Source organism: Caretta caretta, chromosome 1 (assembly GCF_965140235.1).
Source record: "Caretta caretta isolate rCarCar2 chromosome 1, rCarCar1.hap1, whole genome shotgun sequence".
NCBI lineage: Eukaryota > Metazoa > Chordata > Testudines > Cheloniidae > Caretta > Caretta caretta.
The window spans coordinates 280,066,344-280,087,655 of NC_134206.1; the positions used below are offsets into that span (position 1 = coordinate 280,066,344).

Here is a 21,312-nt window from a genome sequence, read left to right on the forward strand (position 1 = left end):
GAAACATTGTTTCAGCATTTTTTTAGAACAATACATTTTAATTATTCAGATTGAAATGACTTGCCATTTCAATTTTTAAAAAAAAAATCAAATGTTTAAAAATGATCATAATGGAAATTAAATGCTTCAATCTTGTCACAACAAATACTTTTTTTTGACTCAAAACAATTTTTTTTCAGCTTGTCAAAGTTGTCATTTAACCAAAAAATCCATTATTTGGATTTGACTATTTTTTCAGTCACATTGTGTCTGTTGGCAGAAAGAAAAGGAGTACTAGTGTCACCTTAGAAACTAACCAATTTATTTGAGCATAAGCTTTCGTGAGCTACAGCTCACTTCATCGAATGCATTATTATATAATCGGATGTCTGTTATTTCTCAAGTGAGCTATTGGGAGCGGGGAAATATTCAGCAGAGTAAATAGACTAATAACCTCCTGCAGTATGTTTATTCAGACTTCAAAATAATTGCAGTTTCTTATATTTTAAGTCATTAGCAATTTTTCTTTATTAGTCTTTTCATATTATAATAGAAAAATAGTGCAAACATCCGAGTAATTTCCATATAGTTTTAATCCTGTTTAGTTCTTAATCGGCTTCAGAGCCCAACAACTTCTGTATCAACTTTAAGAGTGCAGTTGTGCTTGTCAAATTGTATTAGTTATGCGGCAGATTCTACCTTCCGGGGTCCTAAACTATGACTGACCATGCAACATTTCTGCTTCAAACAGTAATTTTAGATGACAGTATTCTTTTGGTTCCTGTACATCTAGGAGGCAAATGTAAGAGGAGAGGTCATTGGCATCACATGCTATTACATAACTGGGTAAAACAAAAACATGTATTTCTTTGCTTTCAACTTGAGCTTTCATACTCTGGAGATATTTACATGTACATTACTCAGACGACATCACAGACTTAATGATACACTTTAAAAGAATTTCAGCATTTACGCATGTTTTTCTGAAGCATGAATTCACAAGCAGCTTGTTGTGAAGTTTTAGGTGTTGTTAAGTTACCAATCAAAAACCAAATATGACAAAAATAATTTGATTGTAAAGACCAAAATCAAATTCACTGTTACAGTGAGACGTTCTCTGTAGAGGTCTTAGAAGGATTTTCTTCTTGGAATTTACATAGTGTCACCTTTCAATTCAGAGAAGTCAAAGCTCTTGACAATTGGGTGCTATCTATTTCAGATAAAAAGGAAACTTGACCACTGAATGTTCTTCAGCTCTTAATGAACAAAGAGGTAACTGCCTTTTGTAAATATCAGAACCACAAAGATATCAACAACAACAAAACCAAAATAATTAAGGGGCTTGAACGTATGGACTTCTGGAAAAGATCTAGAAAGCTGTATATAGATATCTTGGCCCAATGAGGACTACTCAGTACTATGAATATAGTCTATAGCTTTTTGATGGCTGTAAATGACGACGTGTAAGCAGGGGTGGAAGTAATATTAAACACTTACTGGTAGGGGGTCTGCCTCTGGGGCCCCAGAAAGGGGGGGCCGGGCTGGGGTCAGCCTCCCCAAGCCAGCCCATCTGCGCCGCCTGGCCTGCACCGCCCAGGGCTCCAGCAGTGATTTGAAAGGGCCCAGGGCTCTGGCCGCTTTTGCGATAGCATGTGGGAGCCCCAGGCCCTTTTAAATCGCCAGCCCTAGGGCAGCTGCTCCTTTTGCCCACCCCTGTCAGGGAGGGTGGGGGCAAAAGGGGCAACGATGTTAAAGTGCTGCTCTGGGTGCATGGGCCGGTACCGGCTTCTTACTGGTACGCTGTACCGGCCTACTTTCACCTTGGCGTGTAAGATAATTCTGGTGATCCCTAGACATATAACTGAGGGCTAGCCTACACTGGCAACACTAAAGTGCTGCCATGGCAGCGCTTTAAGATGGCTTTTGTAGTCACAGCAGAGAGCTCTCCCAACGCTCTAAAAAAAAAAAAAACCACCTGCCACGCAGGGTGTGGCTCCCAGCGCTGGTGCACTGTTTACACTGGCACTGAAACTTGCTGCAGTCAGGGGGGTGTTTTTTCACACCCCTGAGTGAGAAAGTTGCAGCGCTGTATATTGCCAGTGTAGTCAACCCCTTAGAGTAATGACTTGAAATTAAGCAATGGGAAACTTAGGCTGATGACCAGGGTAAGTTCTGTAAAATCATAAGAGCGTCTCCCAAATGAAGTAGTGGAAACTCTGTTGCATAATTATTCAAAACTGGACAGCCAGAGCACTGGGGACATAGTGCAGGGACAGTCTTGCATTTGGTATAGTGATGAACAGATTACCTGATAAGTCCATATCTAACTGATACATATAGACATTAAATCTAAAGAACAAAAAGTTTATCAGACTGTATCTCTGCCTTACTGTAGCTAATCCCTATGAATCCTCCTAAATCATTAGGTGACACGTGTAATCCTTGACATCAGCTGACACCCTTCCCAGCATCCAAGCATATGCCAACAGCCTAAAGCATTTAAGTTCCAAACAAAAAGAGCTTACATCTGGTTATTAATAAAGCTGAGTTTTCTGAACCATAGTACAGCCCCCAAGTCAGCAATAACTACAGGATTTTAGATGGCAGTCACTTGACTTATTTGTTCATTAAAGACTATCTAGGAATTGGAGGATGGAAAATGAAATATGCTAAAATATTACCTTTAACATCTATTCATGAGTTTTTGAAAGCATAACATTTATAGCTAAAATAGATAAATCTATCAGAACATTAGAATATAGTTAGAAATCTCTCATGCACTGTGATATGAGTACACAAAATATATAGCAAGGCTATCAGTAGGATTTGAGATTGGAGGACTGTAACTTATTTTCCAGAAGCAGGTATAGAAAGAGCATATATGTGTTTCGAGTATCTAATTTAAACTGACTTATTTCTTTATATTAATGTTAAATATAATATTATCCCTTGGAAAATGGTTTAAATGACATCACTTAAATATATGCAGTGTTGTTGTTGGACCCACGATATTAGAGACACAAGGTGGGTGAGATAATATCTTTTATTGGATCAACTTCAACTGGTGAGAGAGAGAAACTTTTGAGCTTACACAGAGCTCTTCTTCAGGTCTGGAAAACACACTCACTACTAAATACAAGGTGGAACAGATTGTTTAGTGTTAAGTAGGTAAATATTTCAAGGGACCATTCAAGGTGAAGTGCCCCATTAACACACCTCCTCTCCCTTGCCTCCATATGACTGGAGGGAACAGCTGGGGAGGGTTAGTGGGTTACAGATTGTTGTAATAAGTCATAAATTCAGTGTCTCTTTTTAGTTCATGCTTTTTAGTGTCTACCAAAGTTATGAATTTAAGCTTCCAGGCTCGTCTTTTGAAAGTGTTATGCAGGTTTCCTTTGAGGATGAGGACTGACAGGTCAGATAAAATGATTGCTTTGTGAAAAGTGTTCACCCACAGGTGATGTGATGTTTTTGTCTTTTATCATTTTCCTGTGTATAAGAGAGCTCTAGTCAGATTGTCATTGTCCGATAGTATATCAAACCTACAATAAGCTGCATAGACAAAAGTATAACACTTTTTAAGCACTGTGGCCAAATTTTAAAAAGCAACATAGTCACTTAAGCGCTTAAATTCCACTTTCAAAAGTAACTTAGGAGCTTAAGTCTCATAGTCCATCTATTGATAGATTATAAATACTATATAAAATATACCAAAAGAGCTTAAACTTCTGAAATCAGAATAGAAAAAAGACAATGTTCATGAAACAGTCTATAGAAAAATGTGTTTGAATAGTGTTTGAAATTAACTTCTTTGCATTTCACCTCGTCTGAATTACAAAGCTGAAGAATTCATGGGATGCCTTACAATATGGTTTCTGAAAGCTGTTTATTTACCACAGAAATATTGGAAGGCCATAGAAATTACAGAGACTGGAGTGTTTTGTTATTTTATTTTTGTTGTAAATCCCACTAATTCCTTTGTTCCTCTTTGCTTCAAAAAAGAGCCTTTCCCTATTGCATAATATGCTGATATAACTACACAGCAGCAATAGTAGCAGCATAACTAGGGCCATTTATCACTGCGTGAAGTAATTAATGTAAAGAACAAAAGAGACTACAACATGATAATTCAATTAAACACAGAAAGCGTTAAAATACTACCTCTGAGGCATATGCCTACTAAATCCAAGAACCCTTTTTATCTTTCTTGTACTGCACATAGCATATTGACTGCCTTGAGAAGAATCCTATACATCTACATATTCAGTTTGGTTACTGGGAATGACAATATTGCAATAAAATGAATGCACCATTTAATGTGTACAGTATGTACATATCTGGCACTGGTTTAGAATAACAGACTAATGGTCAATCCCAGAGAGTTCAATGGGACTTTTGTCAGAATGACAACTGGAGACTCCTCTATTAGACTGTTACTCTTTGAGAATTTTTAGAAAATGGTATTATATGAAAGGCTTCTGTCAGGGGGTACCCACATCCCATCCGTCTCTGGGGGAGGATTGGGGAATCAGAGTTGTGATACCTCTGCGGTTGCAGTCTACCAGATAGTTCTTAGACTGACAGCAGTACAGCCTGTGGGTCAGAGTCAATATGGCTGCCCTTGGGGTTCAGGGCTGTATGGCCTAATGGCCAAAGTCAATATGGCTGCCTTTGACATTCAGGGCCTGATGTACAGATACAGGGTCAAACACCAAAGGGGGAGTGGTGGCCAGGGTAGGGGAACCCGGGCCCACCCAACTCCACCGGTTCCCGGCCCAGAGCCCTGTCAGCGGCGAGTGCGTTGGCCACCCAATCAGTGGGGATCCTACTGCAACACGCTGAGCTTACATGGGTGGGAGATACAACTCACTCTGCCTCCCTGGGCCACTTCCTACTGTGTCTTCTGAACCTATAGGCCAGATATTATTGGGATCTCTAGGTTCCCTGGTGCAGGTAGCTCACTGGAACTCTAACTACTCCCGCCAGCAAACTGTAGGTAGCAGGTATCTGGATTGGTCCCTGGGATCTCTCATTCCTGCAGTCAGGGGCTGTAGCAGCGCCTTGCCTGGGGCCTCCAGCAAGCGTGCTTCCTCCTCAGTGGCCAGCCCAGATTGAGCTGAGCTGCTCTCCTTTATTGTAGCACAGCAGTTGGAGCATGCCCAGCACGGTCTGAGGGGTAGGACTTGCTCCGCCCATAGTGTGGGGTATGCACACCCCGTCACAGCTTCACATATGATATAGTCTAAATCCAGTTTTACCTTCAGTCTTGATTTCAGTGGGAGTCCTTTATGACTAAAGACTGGCCCCAAAATAATACTCTGCTGACATGCTGATGATTTAATTTGAACCGAAAATGTCAAATAGAAATATTAAAGCTTTTAGTATTACACAACATGTGTAACATGTGACAATAAGACACTAATACATACATGCCTTTCTCCCATGCTGTAAGCTACAGTTGCCATAAGCAGAGGTTCATGAGTTTCATACTTCATATTTCATAGAGGGGGCCTGTCAACAAGATGTTTTTGGTAGGGGTCTAGTCATTGAAATTCATTCCCTTTATTGGTCCAAGTGTGTTTACCTTCACAGGAAGGGTGTTGGGCAGGGGTGAAAGTAACTTAAAAGGACTTACCAGTACTCCGGAGTACTGAGCCAAGATTTAAAGGTCCCAGGGCTGCGGCTGGAAGCCCCCGGGCCTTTAAATCACCCCTGGAGCTACCAGCTGCAGACACAGCTGGGAGCTCAGGAGCTATTTAAAGGGCTCCGGGCTCCGGCCGCCGCTACCACCGCAGAGCTCCAGGACCTTTAAATCACTGCCGGAGCCCTGCTGCCGCTACCCCAGGGGCTCCGGCAGTGGGACTCAGGTAGCCCTTTACAGGGCCCAGGGCTCCCCACAGTGACGGGAGCCCCGGGCCCTTTAAAGCATTGCTGGAGCCTTGCCGCCGCTACCCCAGGGGCTCTGGCAGCAGGGCTCGGGTGGTGCTTTAAAGGGCCCAGGGCTCCACCCGCTGCGGGGAGCCCGGGGCCCTTTAAAGCACCAGCCCGGGGAAGCCGGTCCGGTCTGACATGGCCTACTGGCTCTTGCCAGTACGCTGTACCGGACCGTACCAGCTTACTTTCACTTCTGGTGTTGGGGGTGTTATAAGCTTGTATATGAGGGTAGAGGACTTCAGTTTAGTGTGGGGGTGCTTGGGTGGTGATGGTGGCCTTTGGTATACAGGAGGTCAGACTAGGTGATCGAGGGGTCCCTCAGAGCCATAAACTCTAGGACTCTTATCACTTTTTTTGTTTTAGTTCATAGTTGCTGGAACTGCAGCACTCCCTGACTTGAAGTGGTTTCCATTATATACAGGGTTTACAGTTTGGTTCAATGCCTCTCAGCACCCCACTATAAAAATTCTTCCAGCACCCCTGTTTTAGTTGGTAATTTCAGGTTTGAAGGTAAAAAAGATACTGTCAGCTTCACTGATTGGCAATTGTAATTTTAACCATGTCTCAGTGTTCTGAATGGGTGCTTTTCATCAGCTGTGGCCAGGGTTTTTGTAGAAAAAGTGTCTGTGGTATTTTTATTGTTTTTTTTTAAATCAGTTAAAACCTAAACAAATCAAAAGTAGAATATTACCAACCTCACAGGAAAGTTATGCACCTTAGGCTCTGATTCTGGAAAGCACTTTAGTGTACACTTAAGTTCATTTCTTTTTATGTCAGTTTTTAATCACCTGCTTAACTTAAAGCACCTGCTAAAGTCCTATTAATTCAATGGGACTTTAGCTGGTACTTAAAGTTAAATAAATGCTTAAATACTGTCCTGAATAGGATGCTTTCTTGAACTGGTACCTTAAAATGCTAATATGGTAGAGCTTTTTGAGATCATTGGATGGACAGTGCTATAGAAGCAGCTTATTGTTGTTATTAATTTGCTTCCCAATCTCTAATCAAAATAATTTGATGTGTTCAGAAATAATTTGCTAAACTGTAGGCCAGATCCTCAGCTATTTCAACTGGCCAAGCTCTGAAGCTGACTTTGACCCTATGACTTTCTAGAATCCTTTAGTTACACATAGTTATGAATTATGTGCCAGTAACCCCAAATACATATTATTATAGACGATAATACTTATCTATGCTATTTTAATCTTTAAAAGTCCAGAAAGGCTGCAGTATAAAGTTACTTAAATATTAAATCCTAAATGTTACAATGCAGATTAATTTTGGGAATACACTACAAAATGTACATTTAAAATAATCTTTGTATTTATTTCCTTTTTATAGGAATTTGCTGCACTGACAAAAGAGTTAAATGTGTGTAGGGAGCAACTGCTTGAAAAAGAAGAAGAGATTTCAGAACTGAAGGCTGAAAGAAACAACACAAGAGTAAGTATATAGTAGAATTTTTATACGTGTATGCTTTTAGGACTAACTTTGTATGAAGCAGAAGGAATACAACTGTGTGCCTACACCTGTTAATTTCCTTTAATAATAATCATAATCCTGACATAAGCATATCAAGTTTGTAAGAACTTGTTTATTTTGTGTAACAAGATAAGTTTACTACAATTCTTCTACAAGAAAGTGTGATGTATTTTATGTGAGGGAAACAAACCATTATAATTTTGACCATAATGTGCTTAATACACTTTAACCTGATATTGTGGCCCCATGAAGTTTATGGACGTTTTGCTGTTGACTTCAGCAAGGCCAGGATTTCACAGTCCTGTAAAACTTGAGGGCCACATTCTCCTCATACTTACTTGAATGCAGAATTTGACTGATAGTGTACATTGGTTTGTATTGTAATCAGGTTTGAAAACGTAAAGAAATCACCCGTTTAGATCTAAAATACTGTAGCTCTTGAATAATTAGTGCCAATTTTAAATGGGGGCATATCTGTAATATGTAGATAGGTGCATATATATTCATATCCATTAAAAATGCTGCGTGCTGATGCATATGGTGAATTTGATGCTGTTCATAAGTTTCTAATGGAAAGAATCACTCAAGAAAAGCTAAATGGTCAATAATAGGCATTTACTAAATGAGAAATGCCATCTTCAGGGCACAGCAGGAGCTAAATCAAGCTCTGACATTGACACCACTTTTGCAAACCATGAAACTTAGGCAATCTGTTCCTGTGCTAGGTGAAGAGAAATCAACAAGAGATTTATTAGGGCAACTAATACCAGTGAATAAAGGTTATAGAACGTGATGGCCTTGCTAAAGGGTACATTTGAAATCCTGGCAGCTAAAGTTAATAAACTTACCAATGTGTTATGGAATGGAGAAGCAGTTAGACATGGAAGATGAAGACCTAAGAGATGGGGAAAATACACTATATAGTAAATGCAGATAAACTAATGTACTCATCCAAACCAAGGCTATGGAAAGAAGAATGGAACAACTTGATAATCAAGTCAGAGACACAAGGTGGGTGAGGTAATATCTTTTATTGGACCAACTGAACTTTTCACCCATATTGTCTCTCTAATATCATGGGACCAACACAACTGCAACTGCAGACATTCAAGAATGTTTGAGATACCTGCAACTGTGAAACAAACAAGTCTTATCCTGATGAATCTGCATTAGAATTACAGTAACTTTAACTCCCATAAACCTAAACATCGAAGTGTACTTTTTAGCACTATTGTGCATGTGCTATAAGTGACTTTGTAAAAATGACATTTGTTACATATTTATTTCCTCTCCATGATCTTGGTACCATATTAATTGAATTCAGTTTTTATTTTTTTATGTCAGCATTGCAAGGTCAACCTGGTATCTGCAAGAACAATCAGTGTTGAGAGTTCTTTGTTGAATAAATAATGCGTGTCACAAACTGGCTGGTACCATACTGTACAGTCACCAATCTTTTGCAAGTGGACCCATGTGCTTCCAAGGCCACTGGGCTTGGGTAGAGTCTAGTCACTCTTTCTAGTGCTAGGAGTATAGGGCAGACTCATACCTCTTGTTAGACATACTTCTTTGGGATGTGGAGTACCACCACTCAGCTCCCCTTTATCCTGAAATTAGTGTCTGAGACCTCCTGAGCCACTTTCCCTCTCCCCCTGTCGCATATACAAACTCCCCAAGAGCTCTGCCTAGGCTCTGGGCACTCTGAGCTTCTAGTTTAGTCCCTGTAGGGACAAAGAGGCAGGAAAGCAAAGAACACAGGCTTATCAAAAGAATTTCTTAACCACAGAATCTTTACTCTTAAAGCACTCAAGAGTTACAGATCTTTGAAAATAAAACCAAAGACCTGAGAAACACCCTTCATTGGTCTGATCTCACCCCTTCTGTGACTCTGAGGTTTGTCAGTGTTTCAGGCTAGGTAGAGACCCTCCTGTTCTAACCTTCCTGCAAGACCTCCCTAAAGGTGAGGATGGTCAGCCCTCTCACCCAGAGAAGCACTGCGCCCTTAAGTAAACTCTCTGTCTCTTAGCCATGTGCTTCACTGGGATGCTACAGCCCACTCCCCCAGTCATGCTTACCTTACCTGCAGGCCTCTGCATAGAAAAAATATTGTTCCACGTGGATGAGAGACAATCAAAGTTGCTGGCTCCAGATCAGTCTTGGTGCCCTCAATGAAGTTTCAAACACCTTTCTGGACAGGGTACTGTCTGTAATTCAGTACAATAAGCCACCCTCAGGCAAGTTTACAGATGTGTTCAGCATGTTACTCCAAAATAGAATTCACAATCTGATACAGACATATGTTGTTCTCAGAATATAATGCTGCGAAAACAGCCTCCTAAACAAACAAAAGTATTCTAATAAACTAATAATATAGCAAGAGCCAAGATATAGTGTGGCATTCGGAAGAGGAAACCAAGCCAAAATAAGTGAGACCAACCCAGCCCCCTCACTACATTTGATACAACCATAGGCAGGCTTACCTAGCTTCTCCAGATGCTTTCGCTCTCAGAAGTCTTTATGCCCATGACAGATATTGCAACCACATGCAGTATCTTTATGGACCATATTGTATTAAGCGTATGAATGGTGGTCCAGGGATTGTATGCAGTTCCAGGGCGGGGAGATTGCCACAGCTCCTCCAGGCAGTAAGAACAGTGGATGAGAGGGTGAATTATAGGTTATAACCACTTCCAGAGAGGTGCCACCCCTGGGAGAGGTTTGCATATACTGGTTCAAACTGGATTTTCCAGAGACCAACAGACAAAGAAAGGGCTTTTGGTATAAAAAGACTGTATTTAAACTGACTCAGGGTCTTCTTTCTGATCCAGCAAACAGGCAGGATCTTCTGTCCAAGGGGGGCAACCTTTGCGGAAGGGTTGGAAAGACTTTGGCCTGCCAGGGCCCCATAAGACTGATGGGTGACTCCTGGTATGTTTAGTATGGCGTTTTATATCTGTATATGATTTTTGTTATGTTTTCTCTGGAGTGCTTTTACCTTAGGAATAAATGTGCTTACTGAAAAAGGGCTGTGTGGTAACTTATAACTGCTGGCAGTACACTGTTCACAGAGAAAGCAAAGCACGGGCTCTGTCCTTTAGTCATACTGGCTTTCTGGGGATGTCTCAGTGTAGCCAGAGAGCTGTGCAGCCTTAAAACTCTGGACAGGATGGGGAGAGGCAAGGATCTCCACCGGGGAGAGGTAATGGTTGCAAGCTAGAAACCTTAAGTGTGTGCCCGCAATGCACCATAGAGGAGGAATACAGGTGCAGTTATCCTGAAACTGTGACAATCTCTTCCTCTTTTGAAGAATAGAGCCTCTTAAAATGCCCTGATACTCTGATTTTCAGAAACAAGTCTAGCCCAAATTCTTCACATGCTGCTGAGAGAAAAGGAAGGAGGAACTCCTGCCCGTATGCTCATTGGCATTCCATTCTATGGAAACCTTAAACTTAGGCACAAAGAAAGCAGGGTCTCAGCTCCCTGCCTCAGCCAGAGCCTCCCAGGAAAATGTCTATTCCTTCTCACAGTGTTTCTTAAGTGCAGCCCTGCAGTGGGTTTCTTCCCTGGGAAGAGATACTCACCTTTGGCCTTATCCATGTGTTTTCTGTTTCTTACATTATCATAAGATACAATAGAAATTAGGGCTGTCAATTGCAGTTCATGCCCGTGATTAACTGAAAGTAAAATTAATGTGTAATTTTCTTTAATGTGTTAATTGCATACCTGGGGGGGGAGGGGGTAGGGAGACATAGATAGGGGGCTAAAGCCTCAGCCCATACCTAGATGCAGGGTGGGGCTGGAGCAGCCCAGTTCCAGAGGTGGCAGTAGGAGATGTGTGTGTGTGCGGGTGGGGGGGGGGCAGGGGTTGGAGGAGCCCCAGCCAGCAGCTTCCCGGGGAGGCACGGGGGGGCTGGAGCCGCACACCCCAAACCCCGAGAGGGGCTAGATCCCTAAGCCCCATGCTGGGCTGAAGCTCAAAGCCCAAAGGGGCTAAAGCCCCATTCCAGGCTGAAGCCCAGAGCCCCACACCCCAAGAGGTGCTGAAACCCACACAATGCACCCTGAGCGGGGCTGAAGCCCCATGCCGGACTGAAGCCCCGAGCCCAATGCCCTGAGGGGGGCTGAAGCCCGGAGCCCCCAGCCCTCATCCTATATTTGAAAATATAGAAAACCCCCAAAATATTTAAATAAATGGTATTTTAATATTGTTTAACAGTGCAATCAAAAGTGCAATTAATTGTGATTAATTTTTTAATCACTTGACAGCCCTAGTAGAATTATCTTTCATTTCAGAACATAGTTTGCAATTCTTTCAAATGTGAGGCAAAATAGAACAGTACTGGACCACCTGTATCTATATTGCCTGGCTCTGCACTGATCACAGCAAGACAAATGTGTTTTTGACAGTAAAATCATTTCATGTGACTTTGAAAAAGTAGAAAGAGTAGAAATTTCTATAGTAACTTTTGTATTGAGCAGAGGCGCTGACTTTCTAATGTGCCAGGGGGTGCTTGACCCCCCCCCCCAAGCTGTGCCCCAGGCCCTGCCCCCATTCCTCCCTGCCACTGCCCTGATCCCACTCCACTCCAGCCCCTCCTGTACCCCATTCTGCCCCCTCCCATGAGTGCATCTCACTCTCATTCCTTCCCCTCCCCACAGTGTGTCCTGCATGCCACGGAACAGCTGGTGTGCGGCGGGCGGGAAACACTGGGAGAGAGGGGGAGGCACTGATCAGTGGAGCTGTTGGTGGGCAGAAGGTGCTGGGAGTTGGAGGAGGAGAGCTGGCTGCTGGTGCATGCTCAGCAACCACCATTTTTTCCCCATGGGTGTTCCAGCCCCAGAGCACCCAAGGAATAGGTGCCTATGCTACTGTCTAATTTCAGTTTTGAAAGAATAACCAGCCCTACAGTATATGGAAAGGTATTCTAGGATCTCTTCTAGAGCTGGAACACAGACCAATGTGGTACATTAATTGTGATAATCTCAAATATCAGGGAATATCAAAGGAGGCCAAAACTAAAAATGAACATATATATGTTATGTTAAAATGAGGACATTCTTTTCTTTTCTGACCTGAGCCAGTTGATAATTCTTAGTTAAAGTATCCCTTCTTTTCCCAACAAAGTTGCAGTTTGTAATCAGAATGAATGTAAATGCAGGTGGGGGTAAGGATACAGTAAAGTATCTGCCTAAATTAACAGTTCAGTAAGCAAACTTTTTATATTGTTTCTGAAAACTGCTGAAGAATATACTGTAGGAAACTTGATAACATTTTTTAGTTACTTAATGCTAAAGGGTAAGGTCCTTGTTTAAAATAGAAATTAAAAGTAAAATTCCATTTGTCTTCTTCTATATTCTGTAAATATAATTGTTTGGAGGAGAAAAGCAAGACTCAGAAGTCCAAGGTAATAGATTTAAGAGAGAAAACACATTTCATGTGAGTTCAGTGTTTTGGAAAGTGCTGGTTGACAGCTCTGGAGAACGATGGTCCCTGTACATAGAACATTTGCAGAACAAGAAGTGACAGTGTAAGCTTCCTCAAACTGACCTGCTGATCTGGAGGACCAGCCAGAGCAAGAGGATAGCTCAATCTCTTTGCCTGTTTAATCTTTTGAGGCTGTGAACAAAGGTACCAGTTACTGTGAAATGTGGTGGCTTTTTTGTGATTTAGATGGGAACTAGACATCAAGCACGTCATAGAAGGCACTAAACATCCATTAGATGGTAACACACTTCTGTCACTAGTGATCTAGCTGGATATTTGCTAGCACTCTAGAGGTGAAAGGCTATATGTTTCTTTACAGATCCTTCCACCTACCTAGTTACCCAGAAGTCATACATATTTAAGGGAAAACAATTTGAAATATCTCTGAAATATCTTTAGAAAATTGAAAACGCCTGCCCTAATGTACTCGCATGCTTGAGAATACTGTTGTACTGAGCCTAAACTATGCTTTATCAATGCAGACATTATGTTTAAGCACTGTATAATACTCTGGTCTTAATTTTTTAGGGAATTGCTATTCAGAATTTACAAATAATTAAAATATTAAAAATGGATTATAAACCATGAAAAATGTGCTTTCCTATTGAAACACATTTCTTTGTCATATGTAAAAAGTACAAAATGTATATTATATGAGTATATTTATAAAACATATATTTTGTTATTTTACAATGAATAAGTTAGCTCTACATTAAGCTACACAAATAGAATTGAAAGCTACTCTAAAATTCCAGTAATTAGCATGTTACAAATCATGAAGCAGCTTGTTTTGAGATAATTCTTTGTTCATCCACAATGTATAAAAACAAAACCAAGCATTCCTTCCATCTCTCCAGAGGAAGGTGAAGGAAATTATGTATTGGAACAATTCAGGGAGGCTTTAATTACTAATTAGTTAGAACAGTAGAAACAAAAAAAATAAACAGGAACATTTGCTCTTTCATAACTGTGTAACCCAGCATCATACATGTTGAATCTTCCATACATTTATTGCATCATTTAAAAAGTACACTGTAAGCTAGATGCTCACTTAGTGTAAGTTTGAGTAACTATCTTTGATTTCAGTGGAAATAAACCATTCTACTCACATTCTACACCAATTGAGGATCTGACCCTAAGATCTAGATCCAAAATTAGTGGTATAAAAACAAGCATCCTACAACAAAAGAATAAAATGATTAGGTTTTTTTTTTTTAAACTTTAACTGACAATGTAGTACATTTGGATTTAGTCATTCTCTTGCATTGTGTTAGTGCAGGAATGCCTGAAAGTAAACCCTATTAGAAACTGACCCATTACTCCTTATGGTGCACTCTCTGTGCAATACTAGATCTAATTTTAAGATCCTGATCTTCAAGATCCTCACTAGACAGGCTGTGTCAGGGGCCATCTCTCTTTATGATCATGAACTTCTTGACAACACCAGTCATCAGGAGCTTATGGAGTCAACAGCACTGAAATGGGAGGCTCTTAGGAGCAGGAGGCTGGACCACAGTGATGTTTGGCCTGGGTCTGATAATCTCCCTTTCTCTAGATATTAGTAAAATCATGGATCTCACTATGTGCAGTTTTCAGAGTAGCAGCCATGTTAGTCGGTATCCGCAAAAAAGAAAAGGAGTACTTGTGGCACTTTAGAGACTAACAGATTTGAGCATAAGCTTTTGTGAGCTACAGCTCACTTCATCAGATTTGTCACAATCCACAAAGTATGTATTTAAGGGAGGAATGGAGAATGCAGTCTTTTAGGCCGTGTAATTATGTAATCTTCATTAACCCTCAAACACAAATGATGGATGCATTATAAACTTGTACATGTAGCACCAGGTTAAGAAGGCCTCCTGTCATAAATATAAAGGGAAGGGTAAACCCCTTTAAAATCCCTCCTGGCCAGAGGAAAAATCCTCTCACCTGTAAAGGGTTAAGAAGCTAAAGGTAACCTCGCTGGCACCTGACCAAAATGACCAATGAGGAGACAAGATACTTTCAAAAGCTGGGAGGAGAGAGAGAAACAAAGGGTCTGTGTCTGTCTATATGGTGCTTTTGCTGGGGATAGACCAGGAATGGAGTCTTAGAACTTTTAGTAAGTAATCTAGCTAAGTATGCATTAGATTATGATTTCTTTAAATGGCTGAGAAAAGAATTGTGCTGAATAGAATGACTATTTCTGTCTGTGTGTCTTTTTTGTAACTTAAGGTTTTGCCTAGAGGGATTCTCTAGGTTTTGAATCTAATTACCCTGTAAGGTACCTACCATACTGATTTTACAGGGGTGATTCCTATACTCCTATTTACTTCTATTTCTATTAAAAGTCTTCTTGTAAGAAAACTGAATGCTTTTTCATTGTTCTCAGATCCAAGGGTTTGGGTCTGTGGTCACCTATGCAAATTGGTGAGGATTTTTACCAAACCTTCCCCAGGAAGTGGGGTGCAAGGGTTGGGAGGATTTTGGGGGGAAAGACGTGTCCAAACTATGTTTCCCAGTAAACCCAGTTAGAGTTTGGTGATGGCAGTGGTTATTCCAAGGACAAAGGATAAAATTAATTTGTACCTTGGGGAAGTTTTAACCTAAGCTGGTAAAAGTAAGCTTAGGAGGTTTTCATGCAGGTCCCCACATCTGTACCCTAGAGTTCAGAGTGGGGGAGGAACCTTGACACCTTCATTGAAAGGAGAAGAGGAGGGGGCGTTGGTTGCTCATCTTGTGTCTACCTGCCACTACTATGATCCCTGCAGCCCGTGGCAGGTGGAGATGGTCTTTTGTCCCATATAATGAGATTGGAAGCACCTCTGTGACTGCTTGACATTATGATTTTATAGTGAGCTCAGCAGCCTCATTGCTTGGCCAGCCACACATGCTGCGCTCTTGCTGTTTTCTGCCTCTTGTTTGCAAATCACACTAATGTGATCAGTATAATGGGATGTGTGAGATAATGACTATATACTACATAACAGAGAACTATATTAAACTAAAACACAAGAGGAAAGAGACAATCAAGCAGTCCCAGACCTCAAAATCCCTTAGTAACCACCCTTTGGTGGTGGTTCTTTTTCCCCCTGTTCTACTACCAAAAGTAAGAATCTGTGTTACATATCACAGACTGACAATAGATATTCAGGGGTCTGTTAATAAAATTAGCCCAGATGCTCTAGAGGCAATCCCATCAATTAGAGGCCAGTAGGCTTAATTTCAGTACCAGGTAAACTGGTGGAAACTATAGTAAAGAAAAGAATTATCAATATATAGATGAACGTGATTTGTGTGGGGAAGAGTCAACATGGTTTTTGTAAAGGAAAATCATGCTTCACCAATCTACTAGACTTCTTTGAGGGGGTCAACAAGCATGTGGACAAAGGGATCCAGTGGATATGGTGTACTTAGATTTTCAGAAAGCCTTTGACAAGGTCTCTCACCAAAGGCTCTTAAGCAGAGTAAACTGTCATCGGATAAAGGAAGGTCCTCTCATGGATCAGTAACTGGTTAAAAGATAGGAATTAAATGGTCAGTTTTCAGAATAGAGAGAGGTAAACACTGGAGTCCTCCAAGGTCTGTACTGGGATGGGACCAGTACAGTTCAGAATGTTCATAAATGATCTGAAAAAAGGGATAAACAGTGAGGTGGCAAAACTTGCAGATACAAAACTACTCAAGATAGTTCAGTCCAAAGCAGCCTGCGAAGAGTTACAAAGGGATCTCCCAAAACTGGGTGTCTGGGCAACAAAATGGCAGATGAAATTCAATATTGAGATATGCAAAGTAATGCACATAATCCCAACTATACATATAAAATGATGGGGTCTAAATTAGCTGTTATCACTCAAGAAAGAGATCTTGGAGTCATTGTGGATCGTTCTCTGAAAACATCCACTCAATCTGCAGCGGCAGTCAAAAAAAGCTAACAGAATGTTAGGATCAATTAGGAAAGGAATAGATAATAAGACAGAAAAGGTCATAATGCCACTATATAAATCCAGGATACTCCCACATCTTGAATACTGCGTGCAGATGTGGTTTTCCCATCTCAAAAAAGATATATTGGAATAGGTAAAGGTACAGAAAAGGGCAAGAAAAATTATTAGGAGGTTGGAACAGCTTCCATAAACTGAGAGATTATTAAGAGTGGGAGGAGAAGCTCAGAGTTCCTGATTTAGATCTTATCTACATTTCATTTTTGTATCATTGGTCTGGAAGTATTTCTTCACCCAACGCAAGTCACCCTGTGGAACTCTGCCAGAGGATGTTATGAAGGCCAAGACTAGAACAGGGTTAAAAAAGAACTAGATAAATTCATGGAGGATAGGTCCATCAACAGCTATTAAACAGTATGAGCAGGGATGATGTCCCTAGCCTCTGTTTGCCAGCTGAGAATGGGCGGCAGGGGTTGGATCACTTGATGATTACCTGTTCTGTTCAATCCCTCTGGGGCACCTGGCATTGGCCACTGTTGGAAGACACAATACTGGACTAGATGGACCTTTGTTCTGACTCAGTATGGCTGTTCTTCTTGTAACTTATTTTTAAGATTAGGTTGTTACAAACTTGTTTGCATCTTTTCTGAATATTAAGATATAGCTACAAGTATGTTATAGCCAGGTGTTTGAGAATATAATATAGCTGTGGACATTTTAGTTGTGTTATAAAATGTTCAGCCTGGTTAAAGAAATTGTGTGAGGTTTCTGTTTTCTGTCACCAAGGTCAAGAAAACGTCAGGAAGATAAACCCTCTTTAGTCATAATACCATGTTTATTATCCCTAAAGGTGTGTTATACAAACTCAGATAAGCTGCATTTTAAACTTTACCTTGTTTTAACTTTATACTATTTCACAGAATCGTAGAATATCAGGGTTGGAAGGGACCTCAGGAGGTCATCTAGTCCAACCCCCTGCTCAAAGCAGGACCAATCCCCAACTAAATCATCCCAGCCAGGGCTTTGTCAAGCCTGACCTTAAAAACTTCTACGGAAGGAGATTCCACCACCTCCCTAGGTAACGAATTCCAGTGTTTCACCACCCTCCTAGTGAAAGTTTTTCTTAATATCCAACCTAAATCTCCCCCACTGCAACTTGAGACCATTACTCCTCGTTCTATCATCTGCTACCACTGAGAACAGTCTAGAGCCATCCTCTTTGGAACCCCCTTTCAGGTAGTTGAAAGCAGCTATCAAATCCCCCTTCATTCTTCTCTTCCACAGACGAAACAATCCTGTTCACTCAGCCTCTCCTCATAAGTCATGTGTTCCAGGCCCCTAATCATTTTTGTTGCCCTTCGCTGGACTCTCTCCAATTTATCCACATCCTTCTTGAAGTGTGGGGCCCAAAACTGGACACAGTACTCCAGATGAGGCCTCACCAATGTCGAATCGAGGGGAACGATCACGTCCCTCGATCTGCTGGCAATGCCCCTACTTATACATCCCCAAATGCCATTGGCCTTCTTGTTGACTGTTGACTCATATCCAGCTTCTCATCCACTGTAACCCCTAGGTCCTTTTCTGTACAACTGCTGCCTAGCCATTCGGTCCCTAGTCTGTAGCGGTGCATGGGATTCTTCTGTCCTAAGTGCAGGATGCTGCACTTGTCCTTATTGAACCTCATCAGATTTCTTTTGGCCCAATCCTCTAATTTGTCTAGGGCCCTCTGTATCCTATCCCTACTCTCCAGTGTATCTACCTCTCCTCCCAGTTTAGTGTCATCTGCAAACTTGCTGAGGGTGCAATCCACACCATCCTCCAGATCATTTATGAAGATATTGAAGAAAACCGGCCCAAGGACCGACCCCTGGGGCACTCCACTTGATACTGGCTGCCAACTAGACATGGAGCCATTGATCACTACTCGTTGAGCTCAACAATGTAGCTAGCTTTCTATTCACCTTATAGTCCATTCATTCAGCCCATACTTCTTTAACTTGCTGGCATTAATACTGTAGGAGACCGTGTCAAAAGCTTTGCTAACGTCAAGTAACACCACGTCCACTGCTTTTCCCTCATCCACAGAGCCAGTTATCTTGTCATAGAAGGCAATTAGATAGGTATGACTTGCCCTTCGTGAATCCATGCTGACTGTTCCTGATCACTTTCTTCTCCTCTAAGTGCTTCAGAATTGATCCCTTGAGGACCTGCTCCATGATTTTTTCAGGGACTGAGATGAGGCTAACTGGCCTGTAGTTCCCAGGATCCTCCTTCTTCCCTTTTTAAAAGATGGGCACTACATTAGCCTTTTTCCAGTCGTCCAGGACCTCCCCCGATCGCCATGAGTTTTCAAAGATAATGGCCAATGGCTCTGCAATCACATCTGCCAACTCCTTTAGCACTCTCGGATGCAGCGCATCCAGCCCCATGGACTTGTGCTTGTCCAGCTTTTCTAAATAATCCCGAACCACTTCTTTCTCCACCGAGGGCTGGTCACCTCCTCCCCATGCTGTGCTGCCCAGTGCAGTAGTCTGGGAGCTGACCTTGTTCGTGAAGACAGAGGCAAAAAAAGCATTGAGTACTTCAGCTTTTTCCACATCCTGTGTCATTAGGTGGCCTCCCTCATTCAGTAAGGGGCGCACACTTTCCTTGACTTTCTTCTTGTTGCTAACATACCTGAAGAAACCCTTCTTGTTACTCTCTTGCTAGCTGCAACTCCAGGTGTTATTTGGCCTTCCTGATTTTGCTTGGGCATGCCCGAGCAATATTTTTACACTCTTCCCTGGTCATTTGTCCAATCTTCCACTTCTTGTAAGCTTCTTTTTTGTGTTTAAGATCAGCAAGGTTTTCACTGTTAAGCCAAGCTGGTCGCCTGCCATATTTACTATTCTTTCTACACATCGGGATGGTTTGTCCCTGTAACCTCAATAAGGATTCTTTAAAATACAGCCAGCTCTCCTGGACTCCTTTCCCCCTCCTGTTTTTTTCCCAGGGGATCCTGCCCATCAATTCCCTGTGGTTGTCAAAGTCTGCTTTTCTGAAGTCCAGGGTCCGTATTCTGCTGCTCTCCTTTCTTCCCTGTGTCAGGATCCTGAACTTGACCATCTCATGGTCACTGCCTCCCAGGTTCCCATCCACTTCTGCTTCCCCTACTAATCCTTCCCGGTTTGTGAGCAGCAGGTCAAGAAGAGCTCTGCCCCTAGCTGGTTCCTCCAGCACTTGCACCAGGAAATTGTCCCCTACACTTTCCAAAAACTTCCTGGATTCTCTGTGCACTGCTGTATTGCTCTCCCAGCAGATATCAGGGTGATTGAAGTCCCCCAAGAGAACCAGGGCCTGTGATCTAGTAACTTCCATTAGTTGCTGGAAGAAAGCTTCGTCCAGCTCATCCCTCTGGTCCGGTGGTCTATAGCAGACTCCCACCATGACATCACCCTTGTTGCTCACACTTCTAAACTTAATCCAGAGACTCTCAGGTTTTTCTGCAGTTTCATACCGGAGCTCTGAGCAGTCATATTGCTCTCTTATACACAATGCAACTCCACCTTTTCTGCCCTGCCTGTCCTTCCTGAACAGTTTATATCCATCCATGACAGTACTCCAGTCATGTGAGTTATGCCACCAAGTCTCTGTTATTCCAATCACATCATAATTCCTTGACTGTGCCAGGACTTCCAGTTCTCCCTGCTTGTTTCCCAGGCTTCTTGCATTTGTGTATAGGCACTTGAGATAACTTCCTGTTTGTCCTGCTTTCTTAGTATGAGGCAGGAACCCTCCCCTCTCGCGCTCTCCTGCTCATGCTTCCTCCCAGTATCCCACGTCTCCACTTGCCTCAGGGCTTTGGTCTCCTTCCCCCGGTGAACCTAGTTGTTTAAAGCCCTCCTCACTAGGTTAGCCAGCCTGCTTGAAGAGAGGGAAAAGCATCTTCGTGTTAGGTGGAACCCTTCTCTGCCTAGCGCTCCTCCTTGTTGGAACACCATCCCATGGTCAAAGAATCCAAAGCTTTCTCTCAGACACCACCTGCGTAACCATATGTTGACTTCCACGATTCGACGGTCTCTACCCAGGCCTTTTCCTTCCACGGGGAGGATGGATGAGAACACCACTTGTGCCTCAAACTCCTTTATCCATCTTCCCAAAGCCACATAGCATGCTCAAGGTCATTCTTGGCAGTATCATTGGTGCCCACGTGGGGAAGCAGGAAGGGGTAGCGATCCGAGGGCTTGATAAGTCTCAGCAGCCTCTCCGTCACATCATGAATCCTAGCTCCTGGCAAGCAACGGACTTCTCGGTTTTCCCAGTCAGGGCGGCAGGAGTTGTAGTGACTACTCAGAGAAGCCGGCAAGATGTAAGCCTCAGTGGGCACTCCCCAGGCAAACTCTCTCTGTTAGCCTCTCTGCTGTTCGCCACTCAGCTGGTTTGCAGCTGACTGGCTTTTTATAACAGTCAGGCCCACTCAAGGCCCACTCACCTGGAACAAAGAACTCCCAATTCACACTTTTCAAA

At 42.2% G+C, this 21,312-nt stretch overlaps 1 protein-coding gene across 7 annotated transcripts in view; it reads left to right on the forward strand.

The window, feature by feature from the left end:
• Positions 1-21,312, forward strand: part of PPFIA2 (PPFI scaffold protein A2) — a 614,806-nt gene that overhangs the window by 327,586 nt on the left and 265,908 nt on the right. For all 7 annotated transcript variants that reach the window (XM_048835681.2, XM_048835683.2, XM_048835680.2 and 4 more), the window contains one exon: positions 7,255-7,356. In XM_048835681.2, the coding sequence (XP_048691638.1) occupies positions 7,255-7,356 (102 nt within the window). The remainder of the gene's footprint in view (positions 1-7,254; positions 7,357-21,312) is intronic.